The 19335-nt window shown below is 47.7% G+C and overlaps 1 protein-coding gene across 1 annotated transcript in view; it reads left to right on the top strand.

Moving 5' to 3' along the window:
- CLPB (ClpB family mitochondrial disaggregase) overlaps positions 1–19335 on the top strand; it is a 147308-nt gene that overhangs the window by 102081 nt on the left and 25892 nt on the right. The window contains exons 6-7 of the mRNA XM_037068592.1: positions 7194–7291; positions 18395–18509. Coding sequence (XP_036924487.1) covers positions 7194–7291; positions 18395–18509 — 213 coding nt within the window. The remainder of the gene's footprint in view (positions 1–7193; positions 7292–18394; positions 18510–19335) is intronic.

Genomic DNA, 19335 nt, shown 5'->3' on the forward strand with positions numbered 1-19335 from the left:
AATGTGTCTTTTATTTTACGAAAAAAACTTAACAAACTTTTTGGCCAACCCAATATAATAAATCCCTCCTTTAAATTTTAGCATTACTTCTTATTTGCTGTGTGGCCATGGGCAAATTATTTCAGGTCTCTGAGCCTCTGTATGATGAATAATTCAGATACTGTGTATAAAGCCTTATACCCAGCAAATGTTAGCCCATATCCGCTCATCTTACTCTTCCCAGACTCAGTTAAATCATCCGTAAAATGGAAAAAATGATACCTCTCCTGCTTTGTTCACCAAATTAAGAATTGAGTACATGAAAGTAGTTGGCACAGGGTGTGGCATGCAAAGTGCCCGGTAAAGATTCTTAGCTATGTGGAGGCATGACTTGGTGCAGGTCCTCAAGTACCTGCCTGTGCACATGTTGAGAATGCTCAGTGGTGTGGTCTCTAGGAAAAGTTCAAGATAAACTATTAGGACCCCAGGCTGTATTCCGAGTTCTGCTGTGTTTCCTGCAGCATTGTGGACAGGGCTCTTCTCTCACCTTCATTCAGACTCTGGGAATACAGAGGGAAATTGGACCATCTGATCCAAGGAGCTAGCTACATATAGACTAATGGGTAGACCCCCAGGAATAGGAGTGAGCAGGGGGGACAACAGGAGCCCAGGGGCAGGCGGAGAATGCTGGAGGGGTAGGGAGGCTTCCCAGAGAAGGGCCCTTGAAGAATAGGTAATCAGGGAAACGGGGCGGGGTTCCAGGTGTGAGGATTGGTCCAAACAACAGTGTGGGGACAGTGCAGGTGCATGGCTTCTCTGATATCCTGGGTCATTGCCTCTCTGTCTGCTTGATGGACACTCACAGCCAAAAGAAGAGCTCACTCCGTATCTCTCATCATGGGAAAGATTTTATGTTCAACAAAAACCTGTAGTTGGAGATAGTAAGCTAACTGTTGAAATAAGGAAAATCAGGATGAAGGTGGTGAAGGAGCTAGCAGTCAAAATAGAAGGGGCCAGTGAATGTAAAAATTATTACAGAGAACATCATACAGCCTGTACAGCCCTTTTTAAAGTCATTTTTGTGCTTTTTATCTTATTCAGTCCAAGCAAAACCCCTAGAGGAAGGCAGTGCACAATTATTACCAACAGAGAAGTGAAGCAAGTACCCCAGATCCCACAGCCAGGGAGTAGTGATCCCCCACCCCCTGCTGGTTCCCTGCCCGGTGCCCTTTTACAGGGCAAGGGTAAGTCATGGAAACTGCAGTGGTTGGAGACGCAGATCCCTGGAAGGCCAGTATGGCTGATAAAACTGTGTTTGGAGGTCAGGGTGGGTAAGGAGCTGACAAAGCTGTGGGAGGTGAGCATGTCAATATTATTGATAATAATGACCCAACATATTTGGTTAGGACAGTTACTGTTGTGTTTTTTAGAGTCATCTTATACTACACATTATCTTCTCTGATACTCACAGAGGTAGACAGAGAGCCTAGACTGGGTAGTGTCAAGGGAGGAGGGCGTTATAAGCCTCCTCCCCACCCCACCCCAGTTTATAAGCTGCTCCTGCCAGCACTAGAAGATCTGAACCACATCCCCCACCCTAATTTGATCCCTCTCCCCAGGAAGGGCACGTGGGCCACTGTGTCCCACCACTTCTTCCCCATCTACAGAGTATCAAGAATGTTAGGTCCTGACCTGACCTAACCTGCCACCCAGGCACAGAAGTACCTAGAACTAGAAAAGAGACCAGGGATGTGGCTTACAGGAACTAAGGGCATGCCCACACACTTGGTGTCAGAGGCTCTTCTGGGACAGAAAGTACAGCCATGTTGTGTGTGGCCTCAGAAGATAACACCTACAAAAACTCCATTGCTTTGGTAAATGTTACTGAATTCCTGTTATCTGCCAGGCCCTGTGCTAGGCAGTGAGGACATAGCGGTGGATTGGGCATGGCCCCTGGCTTCTAAGAGCTCTTAAGTCTTGGTTGGAGACAGACCGTTTTAACGTGGCGTGATCGGTGCAGTAAGATAGAGGCTGAAGGGCCATGGGAACACAAAGGATGGTACCAAACCCGGGTGGGAGGAAATGAGGAAGCTTTCCTGGAGGAGAAGCCTGATCTGGGTCTTAAAAGATGAGTGGGTATTTGCAGGAAGACTAAGGTGAGGGTGGATTTGGAGAGAGAGGTTGGGGCTCAAATGATAAGGATCTCCCTTTAGTTTAGTGGGGGAAACCCCTTGAAGGGCCATGAGCTTGGGACTGGGTTCTGGGCACGTTCAGGGAAGCCAGGGTGACCACCTGTTTGGGATGTAGTAGAGGGTAGTCACTGCTTAGGGAGTTGGGAGAGCTCACTATTAATAAGGCTTTTCCTCTCGGAAAGTCTATGATTGTGTCACATCAAAGTCAGGTGCTATGCCAGAGAGAAACAGTGGGCTTCCTGGAGCCCAGTGGGCCAGGCCTTCCCTCTCACCAACACCATCTCCACTGTTTTACCTGCCTTGGGAGATGAGACCCAAGCCAGTCACCCTACCAGTTAGGACCAGCACGTGACCAGCCACCCCCAACCCTACCTTCCTGACCCAAGCCCTATTGACAGATCCCCCAGAATCCGAAGGAATTCAAGACAAATGGTTAAGAGGATGGAGTTAATAAAATTTGAAAAATTGAGGCCTGTCACTCCACTAAACTTTTTTCAATACCACTGACAGAAACATATTTCCCCAATGAGTGACCTTCCACAGCTGTAGCGGGCAGGCACAGCCGCAGCAGTGCTGCCAGGAAGCCAGTCTGCTATTTATCAAATATTATAAGCTGGGACACACTAATCTGGAGCAGGGAGAGGAGGGGAGGGGTCCTGCACTATACTGCCTGCGGTGCTCCAGGTGTTGGCCCCAGCCCCAGACAGCCAGTGGGAGGTGACGGATGGCCTGCGATTAGCACTCCCCACCTCTATCCAGCCCTCTCACTTGCTCCCAGAGGTCTGACCCTCTAGACCAGCTGCTTGGCCTGGAGGGGCCCTGGGTGGGAGGCAAGGGAAGGTCAGGCCAGGGCACAGACCATCCTGATGCCCCCGGAGAGGGCAGGAGGGTGAGGCCCAACGTGGTTATTTATTGGAGTGTAATGGTTTGTGGCCGTTGGTCGTGAAGGTGAAATCGATCAGTTGTAGAAGTCAGGTTCTATCAATTATTACAGCAATTAGTCAAGTCAGAGCGTTGGGGCTGGGGGCTCATATCAGATGGACATTATTCGTGGTGTCCCTGCCTCAGCCCTCCTAAAGCGGGAGCAGACGCTACCCTGGGGCTCCAGAACCTCAGGGATCTCTACTGGCTTCCTCCCTCGGAAGCGGCTGGGGTGAGGCCTGAGAGCTTCCTGGGCTGGCGACAGGCCCAGCACTGCTTTAAAAGGCATCCCTGTGCTGGCTGGCCCAGGTACAGAGATGTCCTACCTGTCCCCATCCTGTTCTTTATAAGAAGTGACACGACTCCTACCAGAAATTACTCAGTGGCCAATGTTTATGGCACACATTTTTCATTCTGTAAGCAAATATAGATCACTGACAGCACTTGTTTAAAGTGGTTAGTCTCACTCTCAGTTCTCCTCTGCTTTCCTCTCTCACCTTGTCTTTCTGTCCTCCCTCCCCTTGTCTTTCCCATTTTTACTCTCTTCCTTATTCCATTTCTCTTCTCTTTGTTCCTCTTGTCTTTCCCTTTTAAAGGTCTCTCCCTGATCAGCCTTCTCCTCCAGCCCGTGTCTGTGGATAGAGCTCCCCTTGAGGCTGCCAAAGACACCCTCCTTACTAGGAAGGTTGTACTTCATCCTCTATGCAATGAAAAGCCACCGAAGGATCTTTCAGCAAGGATGTGTCATGGTCACACTGAAAGGAGTGTAGAAAACTGGAGTTCAGAAAACCTGGGGTGGGTTTGACTCTTGGTCCAAGGAAAGAACCAGTTTTGTGACTTTGGGCTACTGATTTCACTTCTCGGCACCCAATTTCCAGGTCTATAGCAAGGGAACTTTAATTCCTATTTCTCAGGACGGTTGTTAGACTTAAATGATGTAATGTATATGAAGTACAGAGCACAGTGCCTGGCATAGAATAAGTGCTTTGTAAGTACCAGTGGGTATTATCACCATGTGAAGACTTGTATGCAGATGTTCATAGCATTGTAACGGCTACAAGGGGGAATGAACCCAAATGTCCATCAGCTGATGAGTGGAAAAACAAAATGTGGTATATCCACACCATGGAATATTATTCAGCAATAAAAAGAAATGAGGTATATGCTACATTCATGTGGTAGCATGAATAACACATGCCACAATACGGATAAACCTTAAAAACATTATGTTACACCCCTGGCTGGTATAGCTCAGTGGATTGAGTGCGGACCTGCGAACCAGACAATCGTGGTTCGATTCCCAGTCAGGGCACATGCCTGGGTTGCAGGCCAATTCCCTGCAGGCCAACTCCCAGCAGGGGACGCACAAAAGGCAACCATACACTGATGTTTCTCTCCTTCTCTCCTTCCTTTCCTCTCTAAAAGATAAATAAATAAAATCTTTTAAAAAAAAACGTTATGTTACGTGAAAGAAGCCAGACACAAAAGCCATGTATTATGTGATTCCACTTACATGAAGTGTCAACTAGAGGCAGGTCTGTAGAAACGGAAGATGGATGATGGTTGCAGGGGTTGGAGGGCACGGGGCGGGGGGTCTCTGATATGGTTGTGGGGTTTCTTTGTTTGGGGGAGAAAGAAACATTAATTTGTCGTTCCATTTATTTATGCCTTCATTGCTTAACTCTTGTGCGTGCCCTGCCCCGGGAGTGTACCTGCAACCCTGGTGTGTCGGGATGACACTCTCATCGACTGAGCTGCCCAGCCAGGTTTCTTTCTGAGATAATGAACATGATCTGGAATTAGATATGGTAATGGTTTTACAACTTTGTAAATATATTTAAAACCACTGAATTGTGTACTTTATATTTGTTTTAAATTTATTGACTTTTAGAGAGTGGGGAAGGGAGGAAGAGAAACATCAGTTGTGGGGGTTGCCTCTAGCACGTCCAACTGGGGACCTGGCCCCCAACCCAGGCATGTGCCCTGAGAAGGAATTGAACCAGCGACCTTTCAGTTTACAGGCCAGCACTCAATCCATTGAGCCACACCAGTCAGGGCTGAATTGTGTACTTTGAAAAGTATATGGATTACATCTATTTCAAATGATATATATTAATATTTTATAGGAAATTCCTACTGTAAAATAGTATTGTATATAAAAGTATGATATTTTGAAATTAATAATAAGTTTCCTTGGCCTGGATCCTACTTCTGCTGTCTGTCCCCTTCCCCTCCTCCTCCTGCAACTCTTCGTCCATAACCCAGGCAGACAACCACATGTAAATGCTTAATAAATGCTGGCAATTGTTGGTAAGTTTAAAGGCTTTTGAGAAGCAGAGAGCTTCTGTAGGAATTTTTTTTTTTTAATTTTATTTATTTATTTATCTTTAGCGGGGAAGGAGAGAGGGAGAGAAACATCAATGTATGGTTGCCTTTTGTGCGTCCCCTGCTGGTAGTTAGCCTGCAAGGAACCGGCCTGCACCCCAGGCATGTGCCCTGACTGGGAATTGAACCGCGATCGTCTGGTTCGCAGGCCCGCGCTCAATCCACTGAGCTACGCCAGCCAGGGCCGGAATGGTTTTATATTGTGATATAAATGCTTCCACAGTCTGGAATTGAGAAATGTTGGTTTTTACCATCTGTCAACAAACAGTGGCTGGACACACTGACGCAGCCTCATCTGTGTGTTTAGTGTCCCCGGCCAGCCAGTTACATCCTTAGGGCAGAGACCAAGGCTTAACCTTTCTTTACTTCTAGACACTTCCCTAGCAAGAAAGATCAGGGAAAGTTCCATTTAACACGTAATTCTTGACCATCTACTGTGTTCAAGACAGTCTTCTTCTTACGTTTCTCTCTTCTGCTTTGAGAGGCGTGCCTTTGGGTCAGGGCCAGGTCTGAGTCTTCTGTGTCCTCAAGCCCCACTCATTTAAGGTTTGCCAAATTGAATGGAATGGACAGGTTTTTTGGGGGGGGGGCTTGTTTTTCTTTTTTAAAGACTTTAATTTTAAAGAGATGGGAAGGGAGGGATGAAGAGAGGGAGAAAAACATCAATGTACACAAGAGAAACATGGACCAGCTCACACGCCCCCAACCAAGGACCTGGCCTTCAAACCAAGCATCTACCCTAACCAGGAATTGAACGGGTGACCTTTCAGTTGGCAGAATGATACCCAAACCACTGAGCCACGCCAGTCAGGGCTGAAATGGCCAGCTTTTGAAGAGGAGAGTGAAGTACTGGGACCTGGACTTCGGAGAAGAGATTCTGACAGCATGGGGGTCAGAGTACCTTTTCCTCCGTATCTGCCAAGTCTTTGCACACAGTCTTGGCACTTTATATAGGCTCAGCTGCCGGCACTTAAAAAAGGGAAGAGAGTAGATGCATGGCCCCTTCTTTTTGCCCTACTTAAAGTTCTTTGTCTTTAAATCACAGGAACTAGTGAGAGGAAGAAAGCCTGCCCACATGTACACACTCACCAACAAGCAGCATCAGTAACATCCTCTAGCTGGCCCTGGGACAGCCAGGGTGCTGGGGGCGGCCACGCCCTTCCAGAGGACTCAGCTGGCTCTGACAGGCAGGAAATGCCAGAGAGAAAAAGGCATTAGGAGAGACGGGCAGAACAAAGGGGGCCTTTACATTGTTATTTGGGACATTCGTTGCTTAGTAAGGAGCCCTTCTGTATATGATCTTTATAAATGAATGTTCATCTGTATGCAAATGAGTTGGATAACAGGAGTATCAACTAATGCATTGGTGTTGGGGTATATTAATTTGTGTGTTTGGTACATTTGTTAGCATGTTCATCTGTGTATCTGTATGTTAGAGCACACCTGGGTGTATGTGACACATCTATGTGTATGATAGTATGTATAGTATATTTCTGCACATGTGAGAGCCACAGTACTCTGACCTCTGTGTTAGGACTCAGACCTCTCCTTTCAGGTAGTTAGACATGTTTTTCCTATCATTCTACCGTCTCTTAGGTTTGTGTTGCCCTACATTTCCATGGGCATTCTTAACACTAAAACCAGGATTCAAGCCCCTCTGAGGTCCCACTGATTACTCACAGAGCCTCTGATGGCCTCTCTTTCTCCTCCTGCCAGGAGCCAATCCCCTACTGAGGAATGAGATGGGACACACAGCCTTGGATTATGCCCGAGAAGGGGAAGTGAAGAAGCTTCTAAAGACCTCTGAGACTAAGGTAAGTCTCAGAGAAAGGAAAGGCCTGTGGGCACTCCATGAGGCATTTAATCTTTCATTCATTAAATTATGTCAGGCTTCACACTTCCTCTTAGCTTATTATTGTCTGTTTAAAATAAACCTAACCCCCAGTCTCATCAAGAATAGGAGACTTCCTGTCATGACCAGGAAGAATCCTTGGTCACTTTTTGCTTCTGAGGATTAACCTTCAAATTTAATTTTTGAGGTGATGGATCTTCTAGCTCCTCTTCATAGAAGAGAGGCTGGTGAAACAAAATCTTGAGCCCAAATACTATTTCCTAAAGCCTCATGAATTCATTCTGTGGCCTCATCAAGTCACCCTTCCCTGTCACCACCCCTCTAGAACCATCCCTAACCCCCCTCCCCACACGCACTCCCGAGAGCCTGGTGTACAGGCTGAGCTGCCTCCGCCCCCCGAATCTTCATCTTAATTTGATCTTCTCACGCAAACTTTTGAACTCCCTAAAAACAGGACTGCCTCTGGTCCTTTAGCCACTGAACTGTAACTCGGGAACTACTTGGCAGCATCCAAGAATTAGAATCACAAATCTCAGAGCTGGCAGGGACCTCAGAAATCATCAAGTCCAGTGATGATAAATCATACCAAAGCCAAACCAAATAATCAGAGGAAAACAGAGCTATTCTGATGGAAGGAGAGATGGACCTGTTACTTCCCTGGCTTGTCCGTTCCTCCCAAACAGCTTCCATGGAGCCTCTGCTGTGGGGCAAACATTTTAAATTTCCGAAATCAAGTGACTTATTTTATTTCTAGGGAAGTTGGAGTCAGGGGTGTGATGTGGCTTGCCTTTGGTCCCAGAGTAAGTTAGCATCAAAACTGAAACTAACAGACTTGAGCAAAGTAAGTTTAGAGACAGAACTAGAACTAAAAAATCTGATTCTGACACTGTCTTGTGCTCTCTCCTGCATCGTGGGGTCTCTTGTGGGCAAGTTGGCTGAAGTTCCCTGAGATGATTCAGTGTAACAGGTCCCACCTAGTGGCAAATATTCTGTGTCTTGAGTAAGAGCCCTGAGGTCGCTGGACTGAAACAGGATGTGGGTTGTGATCCCAGCCCCACCACTGGGTGACCTTGGGCTAGCACTTTCCTTCATCAAAGCTTGGTTTACCTCTGTGCCGTGAAGACGATGGACTCAATGGTTTCTGAGGTTCCGTTCAGTGTATGGTTGTCTATGTATCAGTCAGGATAAACATATCATGCTGTTGTAACAACCCCAAATTTCAGTTGTCTGAAACAACAAAGGTTTATTTTTGCCTCGTGCTGCATATTCATTGTGGGTCAGTGGGGGTTGGAGGAGGGTGGGGGTTGGAGGAGGGTGGGCGCAGGGTGCTCTGCTCATCACAGGTACTCCAGGACCTGAGTGCAGAGCAACCACCCTGTGGAGTGTTGCTGATTGCTTGCCAGAAGGAAAAGAATTTTCTGGAATATCTTGCATCTGCAGTGAAATGTTCAGCCTGGAAGTAGAACCCTCTACTTCCGCTCATAATACTGCTCATAACTCATAGACATACTAATCCCATGTTTTTGCCCAATCATAAGAGTGAGCCTATTGGGTATCTAAAAGGGGAAGAACTGGAATTATCTGGGAACCAGCGTTAACAACAGTTTCTCTCCTTGGGATCCTCAGTAACCATCTTGCAATGTTCCGTCCAGAGGAGGGGAGGAGTTAGAAAGGTGGACTGGCTTTACGGTACATTCCAAATGGCACTTGGGAGCAGTGAAGAGCAAAACTTGCACAAAGCAAATGCTTCCCTCTTGTTCAGATTTCCCACCCCTAGGAGCAGCCCTGGAAGTCAGGTCAGCTTTCCCAGGGGCCTTAAGGAAATCCCTAAGCACATTTCAGATAACCTCAGGACTGCATCCCACTCATCTCTCCTTTTCAGGCCTACTTACTGTCTTCTGAAAGCCAGCACTGCACTTGGCCAAGAGTATAAATGGTCTGTCAGGTAATGTGACTTAGGACTGACTCTTGTCTGGTTATGTAAAACAAAAAAAAAACAGGCCTTTTAGTGCCAGCACAGGGGGAGGGTTAGGGCTCCCGAGGGACCCTTAACAAAATTTGGCTGTCAAAAAAATGGCTTGAAGGCCACAAGGCTTTTGTCCCAAGTTAGGAAATGGCAGTTGCATTCCTCTGTGCCAGTCAGACCCTTCTGGACCACAGAGGCCAATTGCAGACACTACCTCCTAAGCAGACTGAGCTCTTAGAATCTGTGCAGAGGAGGGTAGTAAGGGGACAGGAGGAACTGTGCCCTGAGAAAAGGCTGAAAGCATAGGGTCATCTGGCCCAGAGAGGAGAGGCTGCACGTGGGCACAGGAGTGGCTGTGCATGGGAAGGGGGGAGATTCATTCAGTGGCGAAGCTAGGACAGAGCCAAGCCTAAGGGTGGCAGATGCAAGGAGGAGCTCCCTAACGGGGCTGCCGTGCAGTGCAAGGGGCTGCCTGTAGAGGCTAGACAACCACTTAGAGACAGCCCAGGGCTCCTGTAGCTTCTCAACTGGAAGACTGTTTCTCTTTTGTCACTTCTCTGCACTTGATCCCTTCATCTGGTCTGGATTTCCCATATCTGGAATGTCCAGCTGCCCTCTGAGCACCTGCACCTGATCGCTCTGCCATCCCATAGGAAGTTACAAGCTGAACTGCTCCCCAGCTCTCCCTCGATGTCAGCAACATTGTCTTTCATTTGCTTAGCATCCATGGAGTCACCCATTCTTTCTGCTCTGCTATTCTCCTCCAAGCTGCAGAACTACATCTTCAAAATTGTGAGGCAGTTTCTGAGGAAGAGCACTGCTGTAGACCTGGTTTCTGTCTCCCTCTACCAGAAAGTCAGCAGCAGCTGCTCCTGCATTCAGGCCCTCTGTTTGTAACTTAATGACTCAGGCCTGGGAGCAGGGGGAGACCTCGTCTCCTGGCTCTTTGTCTAGACGTAGGTTAGCACCACTCGGATCTTACTTTACTCCTCTTCTGTCCGTCCAGCATCCTCTGCCACCCAGCTCAGCCTCTTCCACCTTCACCTACCACTCTATAGTCAAATATGTGCTCATTACAGAAAATTTTAATCATAGAAGTCATCTGTCCTATCACAGGAAATTAGGAAAGTAAAATAAGAGAATTAAGTAATTCAGTACATATTTATAAATGACATCTGTGTGCGAGGCTCTGGGCTGTGTGGGAAGAAGACAGTTGGTGAAGCATTGAAGCAGGTCACAGCCTGACAAGGAGACGGGCAGGTGAACTATGTCATCACTGAGTCGTCAGTCCCAGGGAAGCCCTGGGACTGTGAATACCCTGAGATGGCTTTTCATCCTGCCCGGGGGATCAAAGAAGGCTTCTTGGAAGAGCTGTCAACTAGCAGAATCTCAATTAAAAGCATACTAGCCTTTATGCCTAGACATAATTCCTATTAGTATTTTTAATTATTTACAATAATAGTAGGTAACATTTATCTAGTGTATTCAGGCACTATGCCAGGTGCTCCAATATATATTTTTTCTAGTCCTATAACAAATCTATGAAGCAGTGCTGCCATTTTACAGATGGGAAACTGGAGCTGAAAGAAGTCAGGTGACTTACAGAAATAGAGTCATTATAAGTGACTATTGAGATATAAATCAGAAATTCCTCTTATGGTATTGTATTTACCTTTTTCTGTCTCATACCTATATATATTTACATAGGTGGCCTTTTTAAAACCCAGTCAATAGCTTACTGGATACTTGTATACCAAGGATCTCAAACTGGCAGCTATGTTTTATTTTGCCAACCCAGGATTTCTAAAAATGGGAACATAATGCTTTAGAGGTTAGAACGTGGGCTTTCCAGCCACGGACCTTCCCATTCCCTCTTGTATGCGCTTGCCTGTCAGACGTTTATGTTTCCTACTTGGCTCTCAAGGTTTTTGAGTTACAATCCTAGGTCCTTACTTGGAATCTGCTTTTTTGTTTTTTTCGTTTAATGTTGTTTCTTGAGATTTTCCTATTTTAAAATTATTCATTAACCTGATTTTTTATTTCATTCTGCCTTTTAAAAGGTGTTATTTGTCTAAAATCTCTGTCACTTCAATTGACCTAAATGAGTTTCTCCTCACTCTTGGTTTACTCAGTTCTCTCGGCATTCTGTGCGGAGGAGCCTCCCGGGGGCCCCAAGAAGGTCCAGGGGTGGATGAAGCGCAGCTCCTGTCCCCTGGGGCGGCCATCTGGGAGAAGAGCGAGGGGGGCGCCGCGGCGGGTGCTCCCAGCTTTGATGCCCACAGACTGGCTTGTGCTTTAGGGGAGGGGTCTACGCGGAGTTTGTGGGGCTCCGAGAAAGCCTGGGTCTCCTCCAGGCAGAGTGACCAGGTCAGGCTTCGTAGAGAAGGTAGCCCGTGGTCTCACTTTGAAGGGTTTCCCTAGATGGAGAGTTTAATACTTAAAGCTTAGACCATTTTCCTGTCTTAACTAAGTGACGAAGGAGAAGTAGAAATATATCTCTGTGCACATGATGGCAGATAAAACAAAAATATGGAGAGCTGTTCCATGATGAATATTCAGCTGAGGGGGACGTGCTGATGCGAACCCACATCTCCACTCCCAGATCCTCACTCCACCGAGACTCAAGAGGAATTTATTGCTCATTTTAATCACACCCAGAGAATGAATTGGCAGGAATATTAGGCAGATAGACCTATCATATATATTTTATTTGCATATCCCAGTGACAGAATCACAAGCACATTTCCTATCTCTATATTTTTTCATTTGCTTCAGGGGTAGCTGGGGATGCAATACTCCCCTGGGCCCCCGTTCGAGGCTGCAAGCCTGGGTGCTCCCACAAGAGCTAAAGGAAGCTTTCCAGGATGAAGGGGTGAGGCTTGCAGGAGGGTAGGGTGGTTAAGCTCCTTCTGGTTTAGGGTAAGGAGAGGCCCCTCCCCTCCCTGCCCAGCCTCTCCCCTCCTGCACATCCCAGTGCCAAGCCCGGTGCTTGGCCCGGGGGAGATGAAAACACTGTCCGGCCGGCATCCCATCGCTCTGTGCTTTCTGGGGACAGTTTTTTGCATTGTCTTTTGTTTTAACTTCTTGAAAACTTTGTTGAAAATATATTTGTACAAGGTGCACACATTATAGGTGTACTTCTCAGGGTAGTTTCACAAACTACACACACCTGCCCAAGAAGGGGGCAATTACACACTCTCGGAAACCCACTTCATCCCCCCTTCCTGTCATTCCCCATGTCCCAAGGGTGAGAATTATTTTGACTCATTTTAATTTTATTTTTACATAATTTCAACAAATAGTAACTGAATTCCTATAAACCCTTCATCCAGATCACCAGTCATTAACATTTATCACACTTGCTTTATCACTTACATATGCATAATTCCATATATAGAGACTTTTTCTGAATCATTTGAAAGTAAGTTATACCCATTATGCCCCTTTGTCTCTCAATACTTATATGAATTTCCCACAAAACAATAACATTTTCTTATATAACCTCAATACAATCCTCAAAATCAGAGCATTGTCTTAATACTACCTTGACATCCTAATGCGTACAAACTGGTTATTTTGTGGACTGTCCCTCAATTTGGGTTTTTCTAATGTTTCCTTATAATTCGACTCAGATTATGCATTTGTGGCAAGAACATCCTCTGGTGTTTATTTTCAATAAATTCATTAGGTAGTCCTGTGCTAAAAGTGAAGATATGAAATTTGTGTTTTAAGTCCGTCTCCCTAAATAGACTCTGAACTCCCTGAAGTCAGGGCGCAGGTCTTATTTCCAGGGTGGAAAGTGCAGGCCCGGGAGCCAAACTATAAGGATTAGTGTCTGTCTCTGTTACTTGCTACCAGTAGAACCTTGCTCTAATTTGCTTTATCTCTTGTATATTGAGGGATGAGATACTCTGAGCTTCATAAAGTTGTGAGCATTAGAACAGCTGGTCCCAAATCAAGCAAGACACACCCAAGGATGTTAAAAACAGTGAGTGGAAATTTGAGGAATAACAGGATATTCACATAGTCTGAGTCTCACCCCACAAGATACTTATTAATCACAAAGGGAAAAATGATAGTGGAGAAACCTGGCCCAGACCACCTTGACCAAGTGACCAAAGATAATGTCACCAGGTACAGGATGCAGTAGCATCAGGTGCCTTCTGATCAGATGCACTGAGTGAGAACACTCATTTTCTCACTTCAGCCTCTGCTTGCCCCTCTTAGCCATCTCTCAGCAGTCTTGTCTCTGGATCAACCCAGCTATTTGCAGAGGAGTGACATGACCTGATTTACGTGGAATCCAGGATGCTGACCTAGTTGTCACTGGGCGATGTCTACCCTGTGCCCAGCCTTCTTCTACAGAAGCATGTACTTTATGAGCTCATTCAAGAGACTTTCTTTTTTAAAGAGAGGGGAAAGGAGAGCAAAAGAGAAGGAGAGAAACATCGATATGAGAGAGAAACATCAGCCAGTTCCCTCTCATATGCACCCCCAACCGGGGATTGAACTCCCAACCCAGGCATGTGTCCTGACCAGGAATCAAATTGGTGACCTTTCAGTTTGTGGGATGCAGCCCGACCAACTGAGCCACACCAGCGGGCTCAGGAGACTTTCAGGTCTCTTGGGTGCCTTTCTCATAACCTGGTCTCCTCTTCCATCTGTTCTACATCCCCTGGGCTCTTCTTGTCATCATTCCCCCCACTCAGGTTTCTTTTCATCACATCTCCCCATCTCATCTGTTGCCCCCTGGTCCCCTTTGTTGGCCTCCCTTCCCAGCTCTCTCTCTGTGATCCCCAGCTTTAGGGCATGGTAGAAGCCCTGTCTATGATGTGAGTTGGGGTTGAAATCAGGAAGGTGGGGCATATCTGAGCCTGTCTGTGAGCAGCCAGTGGGCTCTGTGGCCCTGAACTCCCATAAGGCAAACTGCAGCTTGGCCTCTTCTCTTCCTCCTCATACCTATCCCATTCGTACTCAGAGTCTCATTACACCTACCACCCCTGCCCCAGCTACCCTCTCAGTGAGCATACTGTCAGGTTCATTTCCAGACCTGCTCCCTGAGAAATACCCAACAGTAATGGTGGCTGACATACCCCTTCTCCCTGTAACCCTCCCCTGCAGACACACTCAGTCCAGCCACCCACCTCTAAGCGAGCCCGAGGCTTTGCCTTGGCCTCCCAGCACTTTCCTGTAAATGCACTCACAGCCAGGAGGGGTGCCATATTAAATCAAGAGTGATGGAAACCAGTGGCCGCGATTATCCAGCCAAGATGTAGCGTAGGGCGCTGGTTGCTGCTGGCTCCAGGTGAGGGCTTCAGAAGCTAATTGCATATGGCTTTTATTAAGAAGATGATCACTCCCCCACTCCTGCTGTCCTGGGTGGCTTCTTCCTCGTGCCTCTCAGGCCAGTACCGTCTGCTTCTGTAAGGCTGGGTTACCTGGTAATCTTCTCTAGTGGAACCCTGTAAAAGCATGGCCTTGACCTTAGTCCCTGTAGCCTTCCGTCCCATCTCCTCAAAAAGCCAGGAACAACAGTAGCCCACATCTGTGGAGTCTTTCCCAAGTGCCTTCTCCCATTCTCCTCTCTCTTCTTTCCCAAGAATAGTACATACAGACCAAGTACTTTTCCTTTCCTGGGTTCTTCCACTGGGTAGCTTTTCACAAGCCTAGGCTCATAGTTCATGCCTTAAAAAGTAATTAACACCTTTTTTTTTTTACAAAGTCTGCTAAGCATTAGGAAAAGAACATGAAGCAGTAGCCTTCTACATGGTTTAATTCCAGCCTCCTGTACATTTTTGTCTAAAATTCTGATGCATTTTCAGAAGTTTTTCTGGGTAGATATTGAGAGCTCCAAGCCCACAGAGAATCAGGACATGCTCAGATTTAGGCCTAGGTTAGGTCTTTCCTGGGACCATCTAGAAAAGTCCTGAGAAACCAGCCAGATCATGATGTAACCTTTCCCTACCCTCACCCCCATAGAAGTCAAGGACCTTTTCCCCTTGCCCAAGAAAATAGCAGGAATTATAAGACACCCTAAAACCATGAGACTGAAGAACAGTTAAAGGACATAGAAATGTTTCCCTGGAGAAAAAAAGGAGGCCATGGTGATTGTACCCAAATCAGCAAAGAGCAAGGAAAGTCATGTTAGGCTTGGCCTGCAGCAAAGGAAAGATACGTTCTGTTCTGCGAGGCCCCTCAGAACAGTGGGTGCAAAGTACCTAGAGGCAGAATTTCCTACCATGTAAGGACAAACAGTAGAGCCCAGTTGGTGTTGGGACTGCACCCTGCTGGGTTCCTAGGGGAAGGAGTCAGGGGCCACTTCTGGGGGAGTGGGGGCATCCGAGTGGACTTGGCTTCTGGCTTCTGCTTGAGCTAGAGCACCTCTTCCTTTTATGTACAGAGCTTCATGCAGATTGAATTAGTGTAGAGGCCTCCCAAGGGCCAGGTACTGTGCTCTGCACTTGAGTCTCACGTACCACTTCTACATACATATTCACCGTGCACCAGAGACTCTGCCGAGCGCTTTGTATGCATTATCTCATTTAATCCCCACCAGCATCCCCCGAGAATCCTGCATGGTAGGTACCAGAACCATCCTCATGTTAGAGATGAGGAAACTGAAATTCAAGGAGGTGAATTAAATTCCCCAGGGTCAGCTAGCTAGTAGGTAGATGAGGAGGTTTGAATTCAGGTCTGTTGGAGCAAAGCTTCTTTTTGCCACACGCCTTTCTTCAGACGCCTTTTTGCCACACGCCACACTTCATCTGAAGTGCGCCAAACTTCAGATGGGGACAACTGTGAGAATTAAATATGATGCTATGTACAAAATGCTGAGTACAGTGCCTGGAGCACAGCCCCAAGTCTACAAATAGCAGTTACCTCCTTCAGCTGGCAGCATGTATTGACTCCTTCCATGAGCCAGGCCCTGCTAGGTGCTGGAGCTATACAGGTGAAAACACATACAGCCTTTGTCACTAAAGACTTTATGGACTAGTAAGGAGAGATAAACAGGCAGTCAAATAAGTGCTCCACAGGGCCCAGCACAGGCTCAAAGCCTTACGGCAGGCTTCTCAGACAGTGTAGTATTGAGGTGGAGATCACCAAGGCACTAGGAATGGGTGGGAGTGGAAGCAACTTTTGTGGTGAGGGAGCAGTGTGAGCAAAAAGCCTAGAGGCGGGAATACCTATCACTGAGGGGAAGTGAGGAAAGAGGCCCAACAAACTGTTGGAGGCCGGCCTCCATCACTTTGAGCTCCTCTGTGGTCCACCTGACTGCACGCTGGCCAGGGCTGTACCAGCCAGTCCGTGTGCATCTCACCATCAGCCCTCCAGCCGAGTGGACCCGAGTGCTGAGAGGCTGGGTGGGCAGGGAGGAGGAGGAGGCAGATATATGACTGGAGTCGTCAGAGCCAGGTGATGTATGTGGCGCCTGAGGGAGCTGCACAGTGACACTCTGGATTCCAGCCGGCAAGCGTCGCTCCGCTGGGATTGGCGCCGAATTATTGCTCCATATGAAACCCCAGGACTGATGGGAGCTTTCAGTTACAGACTGATAGCAACAACCAAAATTGGATTGTTTGCTATTTATTTTTTTTAACTTCTGTCAAGGTCACTACTGTAACAGGAAAACACTGCCCAACCAGTAGGTATTTTTCATCCACTCGCCCACAAGAGCAATCTGCAGCCACAACTTTTGTGACAGGGCCTTACCTTGGCAGCTTGCTCTCTGGAAATCTGCTAATACTTTAGGGGTCTGAGAGGAAAGGAGCCCCCTGAATTCTCTACCCCAACACCTGCTCTCTGCCCCTCTCCCTGGCTTCTGTTAAGGGCTTTCTCAGGGGGCCCATGTGTTCACCCCTCCCTGCCTGGTCTACAAATAGTCCCGCAGCTTCCACCTGGCCCAGTGCTCCAGCTTCTTGAAGCCTCCTGTCTCCCAGAAAGCAGCCCCAACACGTCCCACACGTTTTGTGCCCTTTCCTCCTCTGGACTCCTGCACCGCCCAGTCTAGCTGTTAATTCCTGTTTCTGTCTGTCGTCACGTTCATTTTTGCAGACATTTTCACCGATGCCTCTGCTGTGCCAAGACTTGTGCTAGAAATAGCAGCGAGGGAAAAACAGTGCCTGCTCTCAAGGAGCTCGTCATTGATTTAGAGTACAGCACACATTCATAACCATGCACCAAAACTGTTTTCAAGTAGTTCAGGGTTTTGGGGGGGTGGGGAGGTGGTGACAGGCATAGGGCTAGAAACAGGCATGCGTGCTTTGGACCTATGAGGAAAATGGTCAGTTCTGCCTGAAAAATATTTGTGCACAGACCCTGCCTCGCTTCCTCCGCCTGACTTTGACCTCCCTGGTGGCAGGCCTGGCTCTCTCCCTCCTCATAATGCGACCAAGATCAGGGGCTTCTGCCTTTGCAAAGCAGACCACACGCAGGGCCCGCACACGCCAGGCACTCAGCATCACTGGCACCTCCCAGGAGGCAGAGCACAGTTCTCTTCCTTCTCCCCGCCCCACCTTTCCACCACGGTGTGCACAGGGCTCAGCACATGGCAATTGCTGAATAATCGTGCTTAATTGAAATGCAGTATCATTGAAGTGGAGGGTGTTCATAGCTCTGGTTGAAAGCCAAGAAGGTTTTCAAGAGGGTAAGTGGAAAGGGAAAGGAACCTATATTTGTCAAGCACTTTCTTCATGCCAGCTACAATCCTGGGCACATTATATAGATCATCATATTTAATCCCTGATTAATAGGTAAAACTGAGGTGAAGTAACTTGCTCCAAGTGATAAGTACATTTTGTAAGTGATGTAACAGGGATTCAAACTCAGGTCTTCTGTCACACTTTAGAGTCAAGGGTTAATTTAACAGTAGTACGTACTTTACTAACAGGATGAGCCAGGATCCCTGGACAGTGGCCATCTGAGGTAAGGAGATGGCGTGAGAAAAGGACAGAGGAAGGACTGGGCCTGCAGCAATCACGAGGCGGAGCTGTGCATCCTGGCCCTGGAGAGCCGGGTCTCTGTTTTGAGATGGGGGACAGAAGGGAACTAGGATCCCGTTGGGCCGAGCCTCCCTGAGCCACCTTCACTCTCTCCCCACAGTATCTGGAGAAGCAGCGGAAGCGCGAGGCTGAGGAGCGGCGCCGATTTCCACTGGAGCAGCGGCTAAAGGAGCACATCATTGGCCAGGAGAATGCTATCGCCACAGTGGGTGCAGGTGAGTATGTGAGAGTCTAGCCAGCACTGAAAAGGGCAGGGGAGCCCACGGTCTGCTGCAACAAACTGCGTCCTGCTGTCACCATGCTGGGGAGGTGGCTAATAGTGTTACTCTGTGGAGTGCTTTCTGTTAGGCGTTAGGAAAAGCTCTTTGCATAGGTTCTATCATTTAATCTTTGTAGCAGCCCTGTGAGTTTGCTATGTGAGGAAGCTGAGACCCAGAGCACTTAAAGGTGCTGAAGGCTGCTTTTCCTGTGTTTACAGTTTAACTCGGGCCTTTAGCTGGTCCACTGTTTTCCATGTCCCCACTTTTCAGGTAGGGAACTGAGACCCAGAAAGAAACAGGAGCTTGTTCATAACAAGTACTATAGCAGCCGAGCCAGAACTAGAGCTCCCATCTTCTGCTCCTGACTCAGTTTTAGATAAACATCCTGAACAAGTTTTGAGGGCCATCTTCTCCACCCCAGAAGCTCTTATGTCCCATACTTTGACCCCCAGGAGCCATTCTACCCACTGGTATAACCAGTAACCTAATGCCCCTCCGACCCATGCCAACCCCACTGACCCAGGTACGTGACTCCCTCAGGGTGACACTGCAGGAGCGGAGGGACCCACGCCTGGTTTGGAGACCAGGACGTCCCCCAAGGCAGTGGTTCTCAAAGCGTGGTCCGTGGACCAGTCTCATCAACCGTTCTCTGGGACCACATTAGACATGCAGAGCTCAGGCCGCACCCCAGACCTGTGGAATCGGGAACTGGGGGTGGAGCCCAGCAACCCATGTTTTAACAGGCCCTGCAGGCAACGTGGCTGCTCAGCTGAAGTCTAAA

This window comes from Sturnira hondurensis, unplaced genomic scaffold, assembly GCF_014824575.4.
Source record: "Sturnira hondurensis isolate 20B ecotype Veracruz unplaced genomic scaffold, ASM1482457v3 Scaffold0017746, whole genome shotgun sequence".
In the NCBI taxonomy this organism is placed as follows: domain Eukaryota; kingdom Metazoa; phylum Chordata; class Mammalia; order Chiroptera; family Phyllostomidae; genus Sturnira; species Sturnira hondurensis.